Consider the following 23,688-nt stretch of genomic DNA (forward strand, 5'->3'; position numbering starts at 1 on the left):
CTGAGGTATTGTACAAGTTCACACTGTTTGTGAAGTTTGAATATGAAGGAATAATTAAAAAAAAAAAGTAAAAAACTTGGCAGGTGTCTGTGGGTTTATTTTCCTCCTAGAATATACAAGGTTGCATGTAAAGACACAATCCTGCAGTTGATAGGATAGAACCACATTGGCGCACTCACTGTATGACTATATTGCAACATTTGACTCTGGGACTAAACTTCTCCAGAGGACCCTGTAACACAGAGAACTCACTGAATGGAAGCATAATATCACAAAATATGGCAAAAAGGAGACTTCTTACAAATATCAGAGTAACAGCCGTGTTAGTCTGTATCCGCAAAAAGAAGAACAGGAGTACTTGTGGCACCTTAGAGACTAACAAATTTATTAGAGCATAAGCTTTCGTGGACTACAGCCCACTTCTTGCATCCGAAGAAGTGGGCTGTAGTCCACAAAAGCTTATGCTCTAATAAATTTGTTAGTCTCTAAGGTGCCACAAGTACTCCTGTTTTTCTTACAAATAGAAGCTTTTTGGTCAAATAATATTTTAAAAATCCCATTACAAGAGCAGACTGTACGTAACCTGCCCTGCATCCCTCCCTGCTATACCAGTCCTTGGCTCCGCACACACAGCTCTGCCAATGCCCTTCTATCCTGATCTGCAGCCCTCTGCAAGTCCTCTCCTGGGACCCCTTACAGGTCAGCATAAGCTCAGTCTTTATCTTTACTACTGTACACCCCCTGTACAATTCAGCTTCTCTATTTCAGTCCTGAGCTGCAATATCTTGGTTCAGCGATTTGCATAAACCTACTCTTAAGATAAGGCAAAGGTCACCAAACTCTCTCATTGGTGACCTAAGTCAAGCTTGAATCCAAGACTCCATTGATAAAAAGGCAGCAATGGCTGCTGGAAGTTATAGGATTTCAAGCCAGAGCACAAGATTTGCCAGGCTGGAGATGCCACTGGAAGGCCAAGCAAGAGTTGAGAAGGCAGGTGCCCTACGTATCCTAACCCATCCCTCCTCCCCAAACTCAATTACTAGTTTCGATTTTTCTTTCACCTCCTTGGCCAAATCCTGGTCCCACTGAAACTAACAACAAAACTCCCAGTGACTCAACGGGACCACAGTTTCACCTCTGGAGCACACTTTTCAAATGGGGAGGCTTAATTTAGGGCACCCAGTTCTGCACTTGGATTGAGTCCAAATGTATAAACAAGGTATCCTAATTTAGGTGTCCTCTTGTGAAAGTTAGGAAACGCACCCCCATCCCCACTCTCCTTCCTCGAGGCTATTGGTTTTGCCCTAAAAGATTAGAAGTTCAAGACAAGATATCTTCAATTTGTCATAAGCCTGAAAAGGAGATCCTCCCACAATGGGATACATAAGAATCGTCCCCACAGTCCTGGCAAAGCAACATCATTGCTAAAAGATGAGGGTCATAGAAACACATTGGATAATCATTTCCATAGCAGGGGTTGAAAGAGCCTTTTAACGGGAATCTAGAATTTTTTTCTCATGCTACAGCCAGAAGGCACTCTTCTCAAAACAAGGTAAACTCACCAAAACTGCACCCCGAGGCCATACTAACAATCCAAGGGCATATTCCAGTGGTTCTCAGTCTGAGGATTGCAACCCCAAGGCATGTTGTTAACCAGCAGGGTCCTGTGGGATCAAAAGGCTGCTTCCCATTATCCAGCAGGTTCCATATGCATAGTGAGTGGCAACTGGCTGCCCCACAGCCATTTTCATGCCTAAATTCTGTGAATGGTGCTGCACTGACAGCTGTGGAGACTAAGGTCCTCTATCCATCCATCAGATCAGGTACAGTCCAGGCAACAGCAGGTGGGTTGGCACCATCCCCACACATAGCCCCCCAGTTAGTGTTCCTCAGCCCTGCACTTGAGAGACCATCTCCAGAGATGAGAGGAGAAGGCAATGTCCATGGCTCAGTCATTACCTTGCTTCTCTATTGAACCAGTTTTCTTCCCCAAGTTGTGACGTGGTCACAGGTACCCCTAGGAAACTGGCCTGAGACCTCCACACAGCCCTTCAGTTAGTAACAACATCTTGTCACTACCAGCCTGGATGGTATTTTGAACAAAACCCTAGAACGGGTCGGCAACATTCGGCACGCGGCTCACCAGGGTAAGCACCCTAGCGGGCCGGGCCAGTTTATTTACCTGCTGACGCGGCAGGTTCGGCCGATCGTGGCCCCCACTCGCTGCGGCTCGCCGTCCCGGGCCAATGGGGGCGGCGGGAAGCGGCGCGGGCCGAGGGATGTGCTGGCCGCGGCTTCCCGCCGCCCCCATTGGCCCGGGACGGTGAACCGAGGCCAGTGGGGGCCGCGATCGGCCGAACCTGCCGCATCAGCAGGTAAATAAACTGGCCCGGCCCGCTAGGGTGCTTACCCTGGCGAGCCGCGTGCCGAACGTTGCCGACCCCTGCCCTAGAAGGTAAAGGCCCTTCCCAATCTCTTGATTCATCCAGTGCAAACACCCTGAGCCTGTCTACATCAATGCTGTGTACTTCTCCCTTCCACCACCACCACCACCACCACACATACCCTTTCTCTTGACCAGCCAACCTCCAGACTGTTTTACAGGACTTGATAGGAGGAAGCAGAAAGGTTGTAACAAAAGATCTGATGCAGGATCGCTATGCTTCCCCAAGGCCAAAACTCCCTCCTCCCCACCCAGCTACCCCATTTGTACCACAGTGCTACTGCTGCTGTGGCTTTTGTATCGCAGGACGTTGAAATAGTCGTGACCATCATCAGACTCCTCCTGAGCTCCCACGCTGCTGGCAGATGCCACGCTGGCCTCTGCTGAGCTGCCTGTGGTGGGGTTTTGTGAACTGCCATCCTTCCCGCTGCTGCTGGAGGGCGCCTTCTGCAGGACATGGGGTGGCACATGGATCTTCTGAGTTTGTTTCTACAAAACAAAGCCACAAGGTTTTTTTCCTCCAATCATTTTAAATCAGAGACGGCCCCAAGGGCCATTGTTCAGATCCATACTTTCCCAGAGTCTGGGCAGGATTGCTGTCTACAGGTTGAGATCAGGCTCATCCTTACATTTAAACAGCTGCTCAGGTTCCCACCATCCTTCCACCTCTTTCCTAAGAGGGAGAGAGAGAGAGGAGAGTGGGTTATGGAGGGGTTGAGAAGATTGGGTATGAAGGGGGCCTGAGATGTGCCCTTACACTGGTGCAGGCCCCCTGAGAAGCAACCTCACCCTTGACTGGTGTGGAGTAGGGTCCTCCATGAATCCAGCCCTCAGCCAGTATGGAATAAAACCCCTCCCATCATCCACCAGCCCCCTTGTCCAGTGAAGCAGGTACGGGCCTGTCATAACTATAAAGGGAAGGGTAACAGCCCTCCTGTGTACAGTACTATAAAATCCCTCCTGGCCAGAGACTCCAAAATCCTTTTACCTGTAAAGGGTTAAGAAGCTCAGGTAACCTGGCTGACACCTGACCCAAAGGACCAATAAGGGGACAAGATACTTTCAAATCTTGGTGGGGGGAAGACTTTTGTTTGTGCTCTTTGTTTTGATGGGAGTTCGCTCTTGGGACTAAGAGGGACCAGACATCAATCCATGCTCTCCAAATCTTTTTTTTTTTTTTTTTTTTTTTAATGGATATATCCCATCTCCTAGAACTGGAAGGGACTTGAAAGGTCATCGAGTCCAGCCCCCTACCTTCACTAGCAGGACCAAGTACTGATTTTGCCCCAGATCCCCAAGTGGCCCCCTCAAGGATTGAACTCAAAACCCTGGGTTTAGCAGGCCAATGCTCAAACCACTGAGCTATCCCTCCCCCCTGAACAAGTCTCTCATATTTCAAACTTGTAAGTACAGCCAGGCAAGGCGTGTTAGTTTTATCTTTGTTTTCTCAACTTGTAAATGTACCTTTTGCTAGGGTGTTTACCTCTGTTTGCTGTAACTTTGAACCTAAGGCTGGAGGGGTGTCCTCTGGGCTCTTTAAGTTTGATTACCCTGTAAAGTTATTTTCCATCCTGATTTTACAGAGATGATGTTGACCTTTTTCTTTAATTAAAAGCCTTTTTTAATAACCTGATTGATTTTTTCTTGTTTTTAGATCCAAGGGGATTGGGTCTGGATCCACCAGGAGTTGGTGGGAGAAAGGAGGGGGGATGGTTAATTTCTCCTTGTTTTAAGATCCAAGGGGTTGGATCTGTGTTCACCAGGGAGTTGGTGGAAGAGTCTCTCAAGGCTACCCAGGGAAGGGAGTTAGCCCATTGGGAGTGGTGGCAGCGGACCAGATCTAAGCTGGTAGTTAAGCTTAGAAGTTTTCATGCAGGTCCCCACATCTGTACCCTAAAGTTCAGAGTGGGGAAGGAGCCTTGACAGGGCCCATGAGATGTGCCCACATATTTGACAGCTGACAGATTGGGGCCCCCATCTGACATGCCCTCACACCTAGCTGGGGACCCCAATCTTAGCCAGTGGGATGGGCATGGGGCCTGAAATGGACCCTTGCATTCAGACCATTCCTGCAGGAGTTGAGAGGTCCCCACATAGTAGCTAGTGAAATGAAAGAGGGGTGATTACTGAGACACACCGTCACACTTCAGGGGAGCCTGAAATATGCTCTCAGCTAGCAGTCTGAAAGAAAGGGGGCCCAAATATACACCCCGTTCTCTCCTGACTTTGAAAAGGTCTCTCACACTCATCTAAGAGGGGATGCTGAGATGCATTCAGCCCAGATGGGGAAACATGAACTGTGCTTTCACCCTCAGCTAGGGGAATGAGGAGGGACCCCAGATATTCCATCATAGTCAGTCACAGGATGGGTGATATGAGCAGTTCCCTCACACTCAGCCCAGGTGTATTAGCATGGTCAGCAGAGCCCTTACACTCACTGGGGAGGGAATTAGGGGCCATAGCAAAGCCCTCAGTCTGAGCTGGGTGCTGAGTTACTAGGGCACAGGGGCTGAGATGATTTCTTGGCCATGCGGTGGGGATTTTTCAGCAGATGCTCAATATTCAGCCAAATCAAGTGAGTTCCTGAGGCTGTGGGCAGCAGAGCCAGTTTAAGGTCAATACACTAGGAAGCACAATAAGCAACTCTAAGTGAATGCTGGAGTTGGGGACAGCAGAGATCTGTCCACTTAGACGCCATGTTTCCCATCAAATTTACTCTGCATCTTTGTGTTTAATCCAATCCATGTAATTAAAGATTCAATAGCTAAGAAAAGTAACGGGATGAGTGGAAGGGGAGCTGGTGATCTTATTGGGACTAACTTCCGGTTACCTTTCTCCTGAGGATCCAGACTATGAAACACACTAGGAGCAGAACTCCCAATATCAGGCTGATGATTATGTATGGAAGGTTCTTCCAAAAGATCGTCTCCTCTGATGCTCCTGAAATTAAGTGAAGAGAAATGTGAGTTTGGCATTAAAATCACCCTTGGCCACATTCACCAAAGGCATGCAGAAGGGGGTACAGGGCTACAGCTGTGATCCTCAGGCCTGATGCTAATCTTACACTTATTTTACACTAGTGTAACACCACTGACTTCAGGAGAGTTACTCCTCAATGACGGTTGTTTTAATGAAATCAGAATCAGGCCCCACGTGTCCAGGCTTGACAAAGAAACCCTGATGGGAGGGCACTCTACCTCCTTCTTCCTCAGGACAGTCTGGATCTTCCTCTAACTGGTTTCATCTTAAACAATGCTGGGGGTAAAACCTGGTGACTATAAATGCCCCATGGAGACCACCTTGTTTAATTATTTCATGCATAATACAACTCAAAGATATGCTGTATCCAGCTCAGGACATTGAATCCTGCAGCCTAAGTCAGTTTCCGTGTAAGCAAAGCATCTCCATGAGAAGAGGCACTGCTGACAACTGTACCAAGTCTTTCTTACTCCAGCAGAGATCACGGGTACACATGTGCACCAACACTTCAATGGGGAGCCCCGTCCTACATTGACTGTGCTCAGGACCTCCTAGGAGAAGCGCTCATACCACTGCACAATCAGCCTGTAGTGAACTGCCTGAAATAAACCTGGGCTCTAACGCCAACCTTGAGTAAAACACAAAAGCAACCTGTCCAACTGTCACCAAAACAATTTTTTTTTCAAATCTCACTTTGGTAGGTTGCCTGCCATAAGTTGATATTTTAATACCCTGAGGGTTCTTCCTATTGACAAGGTAACGAATAACTGTATCCCGAGATACTGAACCTGCAAGGCCAATATCATTGTTGGTAGTTGTTGAACATTAGATTATTACCACCAAGTGACAATTGTTTTTGGAAAGCCCTGGAGAACTGGCTACCAAAGGACCGGGTGGGGAGAGCGGGATGGGAAAAGGAGGCAAACATGGTACCAATCTGCTAAAAAGAAAAGAAGAGTGATTCTGGCAGTTACCGCCCTGGAATTCTGACTTCTAGCTCTAAGGAACTGTAAGTGGTATTCCTTGGTCTCAACAAGTGGCCCACCCTCTGGCCCCTGTTGCCCTGGATTTGAAGGGTGCGTATACCCCAGAATGTGATCAAGCTACGTGCAACCATATTATGTGCATTTAGCCACCCTGAATTAATAAAATAGACCCACCACATAGTTAAAGGTTAATTTGGAGACAGGCTTTCAGAAGCAAGGTCAAAACTAGCTACAGTTTCTGCTAATCAGAATGGGAGGAGGGGACAGACAAGTAAACAACTGAGTCTGAAAACCTCGGTGGCTGGAAAACCTTGAATCTAGATGCTGTTGATATTAAAAGTTTATTGAAAATTTGAAAAGTGATGATACAGTAGGGGTCATTATGACCTATATGTTTTGTAGACGTTAGTTATAAAAGATTAGCTAATAGAGTGTACTTTGGAGCGGTCCTCTGAAGCCATCTTGAGAGACATTTTTCCTGACACCCTTTCTCCCCGGCAGGTGAGCAACTGGCCACCGCGAACCTGCTGTTAATTACTCAATACCATTCCAGATGTTAGGTAAACATCTGGTATGTTCTAAAACCTATTGCTTATGTCTGCATGTGCTTACATCTGATAAACTGCAGTGTTAGACAAGAGCACCCGTACTTGCATTTAATCCTTGATCAGACAGAATAGCTCTGTTCATATTGATTTATTCCTGGCCCACCTAGAGTGAAATAGTTACGTTGCCCCTGCTGGAGGTTCTGAAAACTTCGGGTAACACCCCCACCAGCTGCTGTATGCTTTCTCCCCTCTCCCCAGCAGCACCAGGCCCTTACAGGGAGAATTGTACCCTTGTATTAAGGGCAGAATTTGGCTCCAATTAGCCTTCACACTTCCTGCATGGTAGGCAAGTATTAGAGCCAAATCCCCAAACCAAATCAGGGGCAGATCACTTCCTCTCTCTCTGTCCCTCTAAATGCAGTCATCTCTACAAACCACTAGACGATCCTTACTTTTGTAATTCAAGTAAACAGATCTGGCAGAGCACTGGGCTAGTGGAAGGAGAAATGGCAAGTGAAATTGACCACAAACAGAAAGTGACATTGACCAATCTAGCTTTATTGTCCAAGCTAAGTGAGAAGTGCAAAAAGTAAACAAACAGTACACAATCCACAGAAGTGATGAAAAGTAAATTAGATCTTAAAACCTTTCAGCTTTAATAATATAATTTACTAGTAACAAAGGCAAAAGGTAAATGTTAAAAATAATAATTTTGCCCATGTCACCCATAAAACGAATCTACTCTAGGGAAAGGAAGAGGGTGTTCTGGATGATGCTAATTTGTCAGTTGCAAAATAAACTTGTCAAAGGTGCCTAAAGGGGTAAATTTTCAAAAGTGCCTAAAACACCACTCTTAGGCTCCTAAATAGAAAAGGGTGAAATTTTTCAGCTAGAACTTTTTTTTCACCAAAAAATGTAGATTTGAGTCAACTGAAACATTTCAAGAAGTCATGTTCAAAAATGGTATCAATCAAAAAAATTAATTTTGAAATGTCAAGATAAAACGTTTCAATTTTTTATTCGAAGCTTTTTTGGTTTCAAAATTTACTTCAATTTTATTGTTTTAAAGGTTAACAAACCTCACAATCATTTTCAGTCAAACAAAAAGTTTCATTCAACCTGAAATGAATTAATTTTTGACTTTTTGGTTCATCAACTTTTTTTTGGGGGGGGTTTTCAGTACAGCCCGCAAACTGAAAAAATCAGTTATTCATGCAGCTCTTTTCCTACAGGCTTGTCTACATACACAAATTGAATCCAGAATAAGATAGGGTGTGAATTTAAAGCAGTTTAGTTATTCCCGATTAACTCCATGTGTGGATACTATTAGGGCTTATCTACACTGGCACTTTACAGCGCTGCAACTTTCTCGCTCAGGGGTGTGAAAAAACACCCCCAAGTGCTGCAAGTTTCACTGCTGCAAAGTGCCAGTGTAGACAGTGCTACAGCACTAGGAGCCGCACTCCCAGCACTGGGAGCTATGCCCCTCGTGGAGGTGGGTTTTTTAGAGCGCTGGAAGTGCTGTGCTGCGACGACACAAGTCATGTTAAAGCGCTTTTACGTTGCTGGTGTAGACAAGCCCTTATTCTGGAATAAGAGTATTTTATTACAAATTAGCTTAATCGGCTTCCAAAAAGTGCCTTATTCCCTCTGATTAACATGGAGTTAATCTGGAATTGCTATTCTGAAATAACTCCCATGTAGACAAACCCTGAGTCACTTAGGTGGTTTGGAAAATTTTACCCGCACTCCATAGATCTGAGTTATCTGTAGTTTTGTTGGCTCACCTGTCAGTTCCAGGAACATTCTCCCTTCATATATCCCATAAGGGAAGGTGTGAAATTCACAGCAGTAATCCCCAGTGTCATTGACTCCTAATAAGTGGATTGTTATCCCATACTCTGCTGCCAGCGATACCTTCTCAGTGAATGCCGGCTGGACCATGGCTTTATCTTTGCTTAGGTAAACTGCAAGCATGACCTTGTTACACCTGTTCCAGTTCACCTGCGACACAATAGCATTGGTCAAAGAGAGAGAACACTGCAGGGTGATGTTGCTGTTTTCAACTGCAGAAACATTCCCAGCTGTTAGAATTTTCTCAGTTGTGTCCCCTGGAAGACAGCAAACCAAAGTGTAGTCATGAGAGTGATGCAGTGTAGGGCTTCCCCACAGCTTGTGAGAGAGAAAGTTCATTTGATTACCTAAATTCCCACTCCACTGCAATCATTGAAATCAGATAAAACAAGCAATAACCAAACAGGAAAGAACTATATCTGAGAAGGAAGGGAATTCTTTGTGACGGGTTCGGTCACAGAGATCCCCTTGGGATTGTCACCTGATGTGCTAAAGTTACCTCTGAGCCCGTTTGCCCTGCCAGCTTGGGACTCCAGAACCCTGCCTTGTTGAGCCAGACACGCTAGCCTGCTGCAACACAGACCCAGGGTCTGGCCCACATCCCCAAAGCTGCAGACTTTAACTAAAAACAGCTCAGCAGGTTAGCGGTCTCCAGCACCCAGACACCCAACTTCCAATGGGATCCAAACCCTCAAATAAATCCATTTTACTCTGTATAAAGCTTATACAGGGTAAATTCATAAATTGTTCACCCTCTATATCACTGATAGAGAGATATGCACAGCTGTTTGCTACCCCCAGGTATTAATCACTTACTCTGGGTTTATTAATAAACAAAAGTGATTTTATTAAGTATAAAAAGTAGGATTTAAGTTGTTTAAAGTAATAACAGCCAGAACAAAGTAAGCCACAAAGCAAAATAAAGCAAAACCATGCACATCTAAGCCTAATACATTAAGAAACTGATTACAGGCAATATCTCACCCTCAAAGATGTTCCAATAAGCTTCTTTCACAGACTAGACTCCTTCCTAGTCTGGGCCCAATCCTTTCCCCGGTACAGTCCTTGTTAGTTCCAGCAGACATCTCAGGTGGTAAGCAGGGGTTTTCTCATGACTGGCAGCCCCTTTTGTCCTGCTCCACCGCCTTTTATAGCTCTGGCACAAGGCAGGAATCTTTTGTCTGTGCTTAAACCCACCCCTACCTCATCAATGGAAAAGTACAAGGATTAAGATGGATTCCAGTATCATGTAAAATGGTCATGTCACTGTAAGACCCCTAGTCTCCATTCTTCCTGGGTTGGCCCACATGTACACAAGAAGGTTTGCAAGTAAATAAACTATTTACAACCAATTGTCCTAGTCAATGGGAGCCATCAAGATTTTAAACCACCATTAATGGCCCACATTTTTCATAATTACAATAGGACCTCAGAATTATACTTAGTATTTCTAGCTTCAGATACAAGAATAATACATGCATACAAATAGGAGGAACATGTTCAGTAGTTTATAACCTTTGTTATGATACCTTAAAAGAGACCATTTGCATAAAGCATATTCCAGTTACATCATATTTACACTCATAAACATATTTCCATAAAACATATGGAGTGCAACGTCACATTCTTGTCTTATTCTAAGGGAAGATGGTCCCAGAAGAGGAGGGCTCAGATCTGTTGGTGGAGCAATGTATGGAAGCCCAGGATTGAGTGATAATAGAAGACCAAATTGCTGAGGAAGGATTTTCTTCCAGTCAGAGAAGACGGAGATACGCTTATATAGCAGTATGCAACTGTCATAAACAAGCATCCCAAAAATTTCAGATTAGCACTCAAATGTCCAGGTACTTATCTCAAACTCATCAAACCTCCTTTGGCCTGGAATTTGGGAAAAGCCAGATTTGAAATATTTGGTTTCAGAAGGTTTGGAAATATCAACAACCGTTTTTTGGAGAATTGGGTTTTTGTTTATTTATTTGGTTGACTGTTTGGTTTTTTGGAGGGTGGGGGGAGATTGTGGGCAGTTTACTCTTATCTTTGAAGCACTATGTACAGAATCCTGCTGGTGAAATGATACTGACTTAGGTGACCCATAGTTTGATCTGCTAGGGCAACTTCTATGGGATGAAAGTCTCTTGAGTGTACAGGTAAGTTTGATTTAAAAAAAACCCCAACAGTTGATTCATACCACTAGTTTATGTTCCCAGTACTAACCTCTCCCCCACACACCCAAAATTCCTTCCTGTCCTCACAATTTCACTGGACTTAAAAACTGGAAACAGATGCAAAATCTAGTTGTGCAGTCACTCATTCATTTAGATTGGTGCAGGCATTGTGGCCAGAGCAAAAGAACCAAGTGATGGCTCCTGGACTCTGTTCCTAGCTCTACTACTGACTCCCTGTGAGGCTTCAGGTAAATCAACCAATACAAAAAAACCAATACAATTGTCCAAAACTGACCTGAATTAATTAATTGTATTGACAAGTTTCAGAGTAACAGCCGTGTTAGTCTGTATCCGCAAAAAGAAGAACAGGAGTACTTGTGGCACCTTAGAGACTAACAAATTTATTAGAGCATAAGCTTTCGTGGACTACAGCCCACTTCTTCGGATGCATATGCATATGCATCCGAAGAAGTGGGCTGTAGTCCACGAAAGCTTATGCTCTAATAAATTTGTTAGTCTCTAAGGTGCCACAAGTACTCCTGTTCTTCTTTTAATTGTATTGGTCAGCCCAAATGTACATTTTTGCCCCCCCCCCCCCCGCAAAAAAAAAGTTTTGCGTGAAAATTTTCATCCAGCTCTAAGACCTTTGGGTGAAAGGTATTACTAATAAACAACAACAGAAAAGTTAAGTATGACCTGCATTCAGCTGCACTGAAATGCATATTGTTTGCTTGAGTTCAGTTTACCAAACAATCTAGATTGCTCTGTATCAATGACTTGTCCTCTTCATTAAATACCATTGCCCCAATCTCTGTCATCTGCAAACTTTACCAGTAATGATTTTATGTTTACTTCAGATCTTTGATAAAAATGTTAAATAGCAGAGGGCCAAGAACCTATACCTGCAGTACCCCACTAAATCAAAAAAAAACAACACACATCTTCTAAAATTACATTTTAAGGTCTCTCCGTTACTCAGTTTCTAATCCATTTAGTGTATGCCATGTTGATTTTGTATCATTCTAGTTTTTTAATCAAAGTGTCGTGCAATATCAAGTCAAATGCCTTATAGCAGTCTTAAGTATATTACATCAATACCATTAGCTTTATCAACCACATTTGTAATCTCATCAGAAAAAGATATCAAGTTCGTTTGACAAGATCTATTTTCCATAAGCCCGTGTCGATTAGCATTAATTATATTACCAGATGGCTGGGACAGAGCTAACAAGGTAGCTGTACAGTTTTAATGTGATTCCGATAATCAGCAAGACTAAAAAGAAAGCTGCTGATGGAAAAAAGAAGAGGGATCTAAATCCAAGAAAATGGTAAGACTGCCAACAAAACTACAAATAACTCAGATCTATGGAGTGTCAGTTAAATTTTCCAAAGCACCTAAGTGAATCAGGGTTTATCTACATGGAAGTTATTTCAGAATAGCTATTCCTGATTAACTCGGTCTTCCTTACTCAATTTCAGATGTCACCAGCATCTAATGAAGCACAGAGGTCAAAACTCACTTGCCCAATGTCACTCAGCAAATGCATGGTAGAATTAGGACTAGAACCCAGGATCCCTGACTCACAAGTCTCTGCAGTAACTTATAAGAAATCATAATAAGCTAGCAAACGCCTAGAACTATACCTGAAACAGGCAGGAGAGGAGCCATATGCCACAGCAGCTGTCCCAGAAGGAGAGGATAACCCATGCTACCAGAGAGTCATGAAAAAAGCAGCTGCTTGCTCTGGAGACTGGCAGGGCCGCAGAACTGCAGCTGTGAAAACACCGCAGCTCGAGTTGGGGGAAAGGGAAAGAGCTTTGGGGCGGGTGGGGTGAGCCAACTCATTCTTGACGCAACACAAACCACAGAGCCGTGGAGAGCGTGTTTCAGAAAAGACAACACAGAGAACGCTTTACAGCAACAACAGGCAGTGGTTACTTGTAACTGCAGGTGACTCAAACACCACTTCACTCATTAACAAAGGTGCCCTTATTTAGGCTTCCTGACCTCAAACTCTGATAAGTGGCTTACGGGAATCCTGCGATAACTGATTTGGGCAACAGCCCCTTCCTCATCCCCTTGTATGAATAATTACTTTTGAAAGATCACCATGAAGTTCCATGTCACCAGGAACTTAACCTACCAAGCAAAAAGTTTCCACCTTACAAGGAATCAGTGAGTTCCTTCAGACACTGAGTGCTAACACCGATCATGTGTATTGCGATTGCTTCGCTCCAGTTATTCCTATCACACAAAAGGCTGGTCTTAAACTGAAGCCAGCAAGTCACTGCCCTGCCCTTCAGGAAGATCTCCCATAGATTCAGGAAGATGTAGCCTCTTCCTCCTCCCTGCTGCAGCTGGGCTGAAGGGCTAGGTAACTCTCAATCCAATGTCCCCCTGAAAATAGCATAGTGGGAATGGAGGCTTGGTGTTTTGAGGTGGTCATCTGACATAAATATATGGAGATATACCTATCTCCTAGAACTGGAAGGGACCCTAAAAGGTCATTGAGTCCAGCCCCCTGCCTTCACTAGGCAGGACCAAGTACTGATTTTGCCCCAGATTCCTAAGTGGCCCCCTCAAGGATTGAGCTCACAACCCTGGGTTTAGCAGGCCAATGCTCAAACCACTGAGCTATCCCTCCCCCCAATCTTCTCTACTTGAGGCCACACACTCTGTAAGGCTATCCTTGCTCCTACAAGCAATAGTATTGCTATCAGTACAGTTATGTACTGGTATTTGATTGGGGCTTTGCATAGTACAGTGGTTCTCAGTCAGGGATCCGGGGCCCCCTTAAGGGGCCACGAGCAGGTTTCAGGGGGTCCGCCAAGCAGGGCCAGCATTAGCCTCGCTGGGGCTCAGGGCAGAAAGCCGAAGCCCCACTGCATGGGGTTGAAGCCCGAGGCCCTGAGCCCAGTCACCTGGGACTGAAGCTGAAGCCTGAGCAATGTAGCTTTGTGGGGACCCCTATGGCATGGAGCCTAGGCAACTGCCCTGCTTGCTACCCCCTAATGCCGGCCCTGGCTTTTATATGCAGAAAAACAGTTGTTGTGGCACAGGTGGACCATGGAGTCTTTCTAGCGTGTTGGGGGGGCCTCCGAAAGAAAAAGGTTGAGAATCCCTGGCATAGAAAACTGAACAGTCCACCTTAAAGAGCTCACTATAAAAAAAAAAAAAAAAAATTGATGGAATAGCAGCAGCCATGTCTCTTTCTAAAATATCTGCAAAGAGCATGTGGCTGACCTGTGCCTGGTTAGTTTTATTTGGGATCTATTTTAGTGCCAAATTTAGCAGTGGCAATGAGGAAGACAGCTCCACCTCGACACCATGCACGGGGGGGAAAGAGCAGGCCACTTTTTAAGAAATAGAATAATCTGCAGACCCAATTTTCTAGCTGCCAGAAGTCTTGGTAGAATAAAGGCTTGTGAGTCTGACAGATCATCATTCTCTGAAGTGAATCACCAGTATATTCCAACTCCAGATGCCAACAAAACAGCCAAGGAGTTTCAACTGTAGTCTGCTGTCTGCATGCCCATGTCATTCAGCTGTATTCTACTGTAGTGCAGAATGGCTGAATGACATGGCCATGCAGGCCACTTGTCTAGATGTGCTTTTGCCATTCAAGCACCTCATGTTTTTGCCAGTTAATTATTACTGCCTCAGAGACATAGAGAGTACAAGTGAGCTCCCACAGTGTCTCAGGTAGTTCTAGATCTTCCCCGTCTCCAGCACTTCTCAGGGTTAGAGGACAATGGCAGGACTGATTTGTTGTTCTGTCCTGAAAGCTTTCAGGCCACAGGCCTTAACTGAAGATTTTCCCACTCTTCTCTCATTTTGCCACTTTCTGTATTCACAGACTGAAAAGAAAGGAAGGTGAGTCTCTTCACTGCTTGGGGAGGACCATTTCTCATGTCCGGCTTCATGCTCATAAAAGCATGCTTAACAGGCTGAATTCATAGGTGAACTAAGAAATTAGAGGGAATTTAAATTGGTGTAATTTACATCTTCTTTAAGATGGTGTAACTGACACCTCCTTACACCTGACTCACCTCGACATGGAGATCACACCAGCTTCGATGCCCTGAGATTTAGGACCTGATTAAGGTTGCCACCCTCCCGGATTGGCTGGAAGTCTTCTGGAATCGGGCGCAATCTCCCAGGGGCTACTTAAGCCAATCCGGGAGATTTTAGGCTGCCAGAAGTCCGGCAGCACTGCCTGGCCAGAGCCTGCATCCCAAGCCCCTGACCCCGTCCTGAGCCCCTTCCTGCACCTGAGCCCCCTCACAGAGCCCGCAACCCCTCCTGCAGCCCAACCCTCTGCCCCAGGCTCAGCCCGGAGCCTTGGCCCACACTCCGATCCCCTCGACCCCACCCCCCAGCCCAGAGCCCGCACCCCAACCCCTTACCCCAGTCCGATGAAAGTGAGTGAGGGGGGGAGAGAGCGAACAATGGAGGGAGGGGGGATGGAGTGAGTGGGGGCAGGGCCTCGGAGAAGGGGCGGGGCCTCGGGGCAAGGGTGTTTGGGTTTGTGTGATTAGACAGTTGGCAACCCTAGACCTGATTCATCACTGTATTACCACAACCTTACACCGTAACAGCACAAAGGAAGCAGATAATCTCCTCCCCCACCCGCTCCATTTCTGTACAGTTACCAATAAAACCTCTTTTTATTTAAAATTACCTGAATGGGACTATTAGTTGAGACATCTATTGGCTGGCATCTTTGAGAGAGAATCTTACCCTGACCCTGGAGACAGCAGCAGCACCAAGAGTGGGTGATAAGTAGGCCACAAAAGGTCAGAGGCACAGTGGAGGCTGTGGCCTCCCTCCCCCAATGCTGCCAGGTGGCTGGAGAGGCCCAGAATGGACACACAGCAAAGCAAAGGACCTGGAATGTACCAAGCACTGATCACCCTCCCAAGGAAAAGGAGTTGGTCAGACATCACATTTTTGCTTACAGACCTCAAATAGAACTACGGCTGACAGGGAAAACCAGCTTCTCCCTTAGTTTAGCAGACAGGCAGCCCAGCTGTTCTTAGAGGCAGAGACTTCTGGTTAAATTTCTAGCCAAAAACAATTCTTTCCCAGTAAGGAAAAACCTTCATTTGATAACTACATCATCGGATACTTTCCTGAATTCCACAACGCCTGCTCCATCCCCCTCCACACATTTGGAAAGCTCAAAAAGAGATGAACTAACATATGAAACTTCTCCACACAAAGGTTCCCCTATGAATTGAGACTGTCTGAGAGAATTTTTAGCCCAAAAAGTAATTTGACGTGGGTGGGGAAGTTACATGCAATTGAAAATTGGAGGGTACAGTGGAAAGATCATTTCAAATTTAGTATCGTAACCACAACCCTCTACACTTATATTCTTGCAGCATGTGTGCTGGTCATTCTGTAGAAGCAGAAGGTTCTTTGCACTTCAGAGGACAGCACAAGCATGTGCTGTTGACATCGGAAATGTTCCAACCACATTCTGATGAGCCCTTCTTTCCATTTTGTCATTGTGCTGCTGCGCTTCGTGCACTTGCTTCTGCAGCCATCGAGTGCGGAGCAGTTTGGCTGGCTTACTTGGTTTTCAGGGGCTAGACTCAGTTTAGAAGACAGCAACAGCCATGTAGTCTCCTTACTAGCACCTGGATTTCCAGCAGCCATTAGAGCCACATGGAGAATCTAGCAAATGGGCCACCAACAAAATCTATGGGAGAGGTGGTTTCTCACAAAGTGAAGTCTTCCATATTGATTCAGTGGGCCTGATCATTTGTATGCAGAGACTATGGGCCTGTCTCTCTTCTGTGCCCACTTTCTGTGAAATGCAGGGGGGAGAGGAGGGCCTCCAAGGAGCCAGTTACATCTTCCTGATTCTCAGGCCAGCTCCAGGCTAACCCCAGCCCAGGGCTGGTAACAGGCCCCAAGGGACTATCTGAGATTAGCTGGAATGCACCAGCACTGGCCTCACCTCCTCCTGCTCTTAGCCCCACACTGTGCCTAGGAGTGTAAGCGCCAACCTTGCTTGCTCTCATACAAGCTAAGGATTCCTCCACACTGGGGGGAATTATCAGCTGGGAAAATAGCGCCAATTTCCAGCCTCTTTTGCTGATAGAGAAGATTACAAGGACCAGATTGCAAGAGGAAATCTGGGCCTATATCCTAAAGCACCATATAAAACGCAGCCCTGCCAATGCACCTCAGACTTCACCAAGAGCACACACCCTGCCATTCCAATCTTGGGCTCCCTGCACAGCATGAGCACCAGCACTCCTCCTCTTCAGTTCTCGGCCACTAACAAAACGTTGTCAATGCACCTCAGTGCTGACGAGCAGCGCTGCAGCTAGCTCAGATCTAGCCAGCTCTTAGCACAGCTCAGACTCCGCATTTTAATCCTGACATTCCAAGACAGCACAAACTGGCCAGGGACTTCCAAAGATTAAGACAAACTTCCTTTTCCTATGTTACGGCACATAAATCTCCAAAAACACAGGGTTTGACAAACTGAACGAGAACATATCCCACTTCTGGAGCCTTGCCTGCTGCCAATAGTAAAACACTCACCCTTGAAGAGGTCTCTCTACCAACACTGCTAAGGGCTTTAAGATTCAGTGGAACTGATTTAGGGCCTGAATTTTAACATCTTTTTTTAAGTCAAAAAAACATGTCTCTAGTTTTTGTGGGTGTGATTCGGGGGTGTGACTCCAAAGGAAAAGCAGCAAGCCATTGAGCAGTAATTTTATTCCTCGTTCTGCCACTGAACTGATCTGTGACATTAGGCCAGTCACGTTTTGTCTTTCCTTCCCCTCCCATCCTTTGACTTGCTTATTTAGACTGTAAGCTCTTTAAGGCAGTGATTATTTTTCACTATGTGTTTGTACAGTGCCTAGCACAATGGGGACCTGATCCCAGTTGGGGCCTTGGGCACTATTGTAATATAAATCATGAACTACAACATGTGCTCCTCCACCCCCTATCATTGCAAGGACTCATTCTCTCTCTCTCTCTCTCTCTCTCTCTCTTTGGAATCTGTATAATTTCACCCCAACCATACTTAAATTTTTCTTTCTGGTTGGTTATTTTTATATATGCCCTTTAAATAAGTGAACACTATGCATATATAAACAAAGTTGCTATTGAATGTGATCTCTAACTTGACTGGACTGCTTTTATTATTCTCAAGATGTTGTGTGGCCTTTACCCATATAACAACATTATAGTTTGGGTGTATGGTTTGTTTGTTTTTTGCATTTGAACTTTATTTATTTTGTCCTGACGTGTGCCTCCAGGTTGGAAAGCAGGATCATGCTTTAAATATGAATATCCAAAATGAGGGTTATTATGTATATTTTCCATATTCCCCTTGACACTAAGGTGTGCTTAGACGATGTCTGCACCAAAAAGACTGTCTAATATTGGATGATCAATAAGCAGAATTTAGTGAATTTAAATACTGATGGCCATGCAGTTGTCTAGCAGATGTCAATACAGGAGACATGACTATTCCACCTCAGGTTGTCAGTGCAACTGAGGACTGGGCTTTGATGCTTAACTGACTAGGTCTTGAATTAATTAGGGAATGAATGCTATGACAATTGTGAGGACTACCTGTGTGAATTAAACATACAAGACATGGTCTCCTTAGAGAATGTTCACAACTTAAAAAAAAATCATCTGATTGGCGATAGTAACCACTGGATGGATAGAAATAGAATGAGACTTTCTGGAGGAACCCAACCTGGATAGTCCTGCAGAGAGCAGAATGAGGTTCCACTGTTGCATTTTATGACCGTGTGGGAGTGGAATAAGGACTGACAGGTTAAGGAAGCATTTAAATTATTGAGATTTGTACAAAACATCCTCCTCTTGAACATGCTGAGGACACCATACTACTGAAACTTGACCTTTTTTGCTTGGATACTCTTACACACCCACAACAAGACCCTCATGGCAGAACTCAAGGCTATGTTTCACTGGTGCAACATGTTGTTTAAACTATGCACTTTGCACCAGCCAGCAGAATAATTTCTATTTGTTGACCTTTCTTTTGGGGTCCACGAGAGCAATAGCAGATCTCTTCTGTGCGACAGAGACAGCCTCTGAAGACCCAGTGCTACGTTAATCAGGCCTGTGAGTCATAGCCTCTTCAGTCAGAAAGGCGTAAACAATATCGCTACTGCGCTCTTGTTCCTATCTCTTGTATTGTCCTGGGGAGCAGCGGAATAGGGGGGAAGACACGTAGCAGGGACTTTGCGCAGATCTGCGAGAGGTCATTCACCACCTCACTTCCCACCAAATTAATTTACAATCAGTGAGAGATTTCTGGATGTCTGAGCCACTCTGCTAATCCAAAATTGCCATGTTGGCCTTGGTGTTCATCATCTATTGCCGTTGGTGGGCAATAGAGATAGCAATAGAAACCTTTGCTCTGCCTCGGACAGGAAAATTTGTCTATGGGTAGGGCCAATCATGTTCTTCCTAGTGATTTAGGAAAACCCCATCAGATGTGTTGATTGTTACCACCAGAACAGATTGGTGATTCTTGGATGGCACAGTGCTCTGTGACCTCAACCAATCATTGTACCCCAGCTGGTACATGTTGTCCTCTTTCTTTCTGGTATGCATTCCTGCAACTGAACGGGGAAGTTCCCTTAAAAAAAAATCTGATCTTTTACATTCTCCAGTTAAGGGAGCAGAGACTATACCATTGGACCTAGATCTCTGCCAAGGGATGAGATGGAGAGATGCAGAGGGGATCGCTGGAAATCCTGGATCGGGGGCAGCAGGAGACACAGACTCCCCTTTGGCTCCCGCTTTTCTTGGCCTGACTCACTCCCTGAAGCTTGTAGGGGCACCAGCTGCTGCGAATGCCTCCGAGGGGAAGCAGAGCTGATGGGACAGGCAAAGGAAGCCCTGGAGCATGGCTAGGAATTAGATGCACACATCTAATTGAACCAAATTGATAGAAAGTTGAAAAAAAGTTTAGAATTTCCCTCAGAAAAAGCTCTGAGCAATGGTATCGGGCTGGTGGGTTTTACCCACATGCTCAGGCTCTAATTGATCACCATATTTGGGGTCGGGAAGGAATTTTCCCCTGGGTCAGATTAGCAGAGACCCTGGGGTTTTTTGCCTTCCTGTGCAGCATGGGGCACAGGGTCACTTGCAGGTTTAAAGTAGTGTAAATAGTGGATTCTCTGTAACTTGAAGTCTTTAAACCATGATTTGAGGACTTCAGTAACTCAGCCAGAAGTTAGGAGTCTATTAAAAGGAGTGGGGGGTGAGGTCCTGTGGCCTACGATGTGCAGGAGGTCAGACTAGACGATCATGATGGTCCCCCTTCTGATCTTTAAGTCTATGAGGCCTGGCTGAGCCACCGACCACTGGGGAGTCAGAGAAAACTGGAGGGACCTTTGGGGCCAGGGCTTCCCCTGCTTCCAGTGACTGACAAGTCTGGTTCTGCCCCCAAGCTGGAAGCAGGCTCAAGTACCAATTGTAGCAGATCTGTGGTCCTTAGTACAACAAAGAAATAAAGATTTAAAGCTACACAAACTCATTTTTATAACTATACAAACAGTGCAGAGGTATCCATTCGGGAGACAGAAAAATACCTCTCACTATTTGGCCAAATACTGCCTTTAATTGGTGCAAATACAGGTCCCATAGCTAACACAGGAGATAAATAAGAAGTATATAAAATAATGACTGGTGTAGAGAAGTTGTGCGCTCCTATTTCTCCTCTCTCATATAGGAGACATTTGATGATGTTAAAAAGCGACCAAGTTAACACTGAAAAAAAGGGAACAAACATTCTTTTACATAACACGTAATTATCCTGTGTAACTCACTGGCACCGGTATCGTTGCAGCCAAGAGCTTAGCACAATTCAAAAAAAGATTAGACGTTTATATGGATAATGAGAACATACATGGTTACATTAGTCTGGAAAAACTATGTATAAGGGATATTAAAAACTCTCATGCATCAGGACACCAGCCAGCTACTAACTGTCTCAGGTTAGAAAGAAGCTTCCTCTAAGGGCAAATTATTCTGCAATTCTGCAATACAAAGTTTCTTGCGCCTTCTCCTGAAGTCTCTCTAGAACAGGCCTCTGTCTATTCTCTGTCGCTCACCATAGTATATGAGCACCTTCCAGTAGTGCATTAAGTGACATGACTAATATCGGTTACATGTGCTTTGTTCTCTTTCCTCAGGAGGAGAATTGTGTGTGCAGTGTAGTGTTTTGTTTTAGCAGGGTAGTTTTTATGAACATAGGCATTACTACATTTTGTTTTTTTGTCAAACACACAATACTGGACTAGTTGGACAACTAGTGTGATCCAAACAGCTTTTCTGAAATGGTCTGACCTATCTGGAGTGAAATACTTGTCTGAGCCCAATAGTGCCGGACCTCTTCAGTGTGTAAACACACTGTTATCTGTTTCCATCTCCGGATGTCCTGAATGCTTCTGAGAAGCCAGAGGGAAGAAACAGGTACTGCAACTTCTAAATATGCTCAGGAATTTGGTGACCTTCAATCTTCATTTTCTGTTTCTGCATGTTGTCACAAGAGCTTTAAAGAAAGGTTTATTACCTAACCACCAAAGTGTTCTGGTTTCCTGTGGTGACCACTTAGAATGTAAGTAGTAACTTCTAAAAAAAAACATGTTTCCACTTGTAGCTGAACCAAGCAACCTATTTTTTGTTAACTTGTCAGAGCCAACTAATGCAAAAGCCAACAAAAAACATGATCAGTGTTGGCTTTTGGCCTGGGTTTATGAGGAAATTCACAGGGCATTGCTTTTCCTGGGGCTCCACACCACATGCAGACAAAGTGATGGTTGGCTGGGTCATAGGCTCGATGGTATACAAGCATATGGTATACAAGCACAGGCTATGGTGGATTTATGAATGAGATGTATGCCTTGAGGGTCATAAACATACTTCTTAAGAACACATTGCTTGCCTTCAGAATGGACTAGACAAAACATCAGAACAGAGAATTTGCAGCCCAGGGAGAGGGGATATTGGCTCGGGGCCTGTCCAAGTTACAGCAGCCTTCCTGAGGCTGTCCTATGGGCCACAGCACTGCCTACAATCTCTGCAATGCTGTACGCCGTGGCCCTATCTCCAGCATGCCCCCTATACCAGGACTTGCAAGGGAGTCCTTGCAGAGCAACGTTATGCTTGTCTTCTGCAGAAGGTGCTACTTCAGCTGCAAGTCTCTCCTCACCTGAGTCCTCTTGGTGAATGACTTTCAGATGGAGCACCTCTCTTTAATGTGTCCCTCGCCAAGACATGACAAGCACCTCATGTGGGGGTTGCTGTTGGGGTGGTCCCCCCTACATGATGGACAATGCTTGAACCCTGGTGAGGGCATCACACAGGGCAGCCAACTACTCTACTAACACTAAACTAAGACTTAAGCCTCACCTAACGTACTACTACTAGAATATACAAGAAGAGATCTCAGAAATCTGAGAGATGAAAACATGAGGTGAAGACAACACATCGAGCGCCGACTCTAGCCACAGGTGATTAAAAGGAACTGAGGGGTCAACGCAGTGCCACCCTTATACAACCAAGGGAGGGACTATGGCTGCAGGGTGTGAGTGCTGCCCCAACGGGTACTGGCTCAGGTGTGTGCACACACCCATATGTAACACATGGTTGCATCTACTTGAAGATTAGGCCCTCTATCATGTATACAAAAGGAGTCATTCCAGCCCTGGGCTCCCCACACAGCTCTGCCAATGCCCCTCACTCCAGCCCTGCAGCCCCCCTGCTATCCCAATCCTGGGCTCCCCACACAGCTCTGCCAATGCTCCTCTCTCCTGCCCTGCAGTACACCGAGGTGTTCCAATCCTGAGCTCCCCACAGATTTGTCAATGAATCTCCATTCTGACCTACAACACTTCCTGCTTTTGCAATCCTGAGCTCCCACATAGCTCTGCCAGTGAACCATAAAGCCTGACCTGCAGTATCCTCTGCTATGCTAGTGCAAGGCCATACGTAGCAATGTGAATGCACCTTATTCTTGCTCTTGGCCCTGGTCTACACTATGAGTTTAGATCAAATTTAGCAGCATTAGATCGCTTTAAGCCTGCATCCGTCCACCCGAGAAAGCAATTTTTGTCGACTTAAAGGGCTCTTAAAATCTATTTCTGTACTCCTCCCCGACAAGGGGATTAGCACTGAAATCGACATTGCTGTGTCGAATTTGGGGTAGTGTGAATGCAATTCGACGGTATTGGCCTCCGGGAGCTATCCCAGAGTGCTCCATTGTGACCGCTCTAGACAGCGCTCTCAACTCAGATCCACTGGCCAAGTAGCCGGGAACTTCTGAATTTCATTTCCTGTTTGGCCAGCGTGGCCAGCTGATCAGCACGGGTGACCATGCAGTCCCAGAATCGCAAAAGAGCTCCAGCATCGACTGAATGGGAGCTACTGGATCTGATCGCTGTATGGGGAGATGAATCCGTGCTATCAGAACTCCATTCCAAAAGACTAAGTGCCAAAATATTTTAAAAAAATCTCTAAGGGCATGAAGGACAAAGGCTACAACAGGGACACACAGCAGTGCCGCGTGAAAATTAAGGCGCTCAGGCAAGCCTACCAAAAAGCCAAAGAGGCAAACGGCTTCTCCGGCTCAAAGCCTCAGACATGCCGCTTCTATGATGAGCTGCATGCAATTCTAGGGAGGACCCCCACCACTACCCCA

At 45.4% G+C, this 23,688-nt stretch overlaps 1 protein-coding gene across 3 annotated transcripts; it reads right to left on the reverse strand.

Annotated features, from left to right (window-relative positions):
* Positions 1–2,481: 2,481 nt before the first annotated feature.
* TIGIT (T cell immunoreceptor with Ig and ITIM domains) lies at positions 2,482–12,707 on the reverse strand. Of its 3 annotated transcripts, XM_054016398.1 has the most exons (5): positions 12,620–12,707; positions 8,744–9,067; positions 5,274–5,383; positions 3,073–3,116; positions 2,867–2,932 (listed from the first exon to the last, which is right to left on the reverse strand). In XM_054016398.1, exons 1-4 carry the CDS (start codon positions 12,681–12,683, stop codon positions 3,087–3,089), a joined length of 528 nt encoding a protein of 175 aa, XP_053872373.1. In that variant the 5' UTR covers positions 12,684–12,707; the 3' UTR covers positions 2,867–2,932; positions 3,073–3,086. The 3 variants fall into 3 exon arrangements, with proteins under 3 accessions (XP_053872370.1, XP_053872371.1, XP_053872373.1); XM_054016395.1 differs by lacking the exon at positions 3,073–3,116 and having other exon boundaries at positions 2,482–2,932; XM_054016396.1 differs by having other exon boundaries at positions 2,845–3,116.
* Positions 12,708–23,688: the final 10,981 nt, after the last annotated feature.

This window comes from Malaclemys terrapin, chromosome 1 (assembly GCF_027887155.1).
Source record: "Malaclemys terrapin pileata isolate rMalTer1 chromosome 1, rMalTer1.hap1, whole genome shotgun sequence".
NCBI classification, from domain to species: domain Eukaryota; kingdom Metazoa; phylum Chordata; order Testudines; family Emydidae; genus Malaclemys; species Malaclemys terrapin.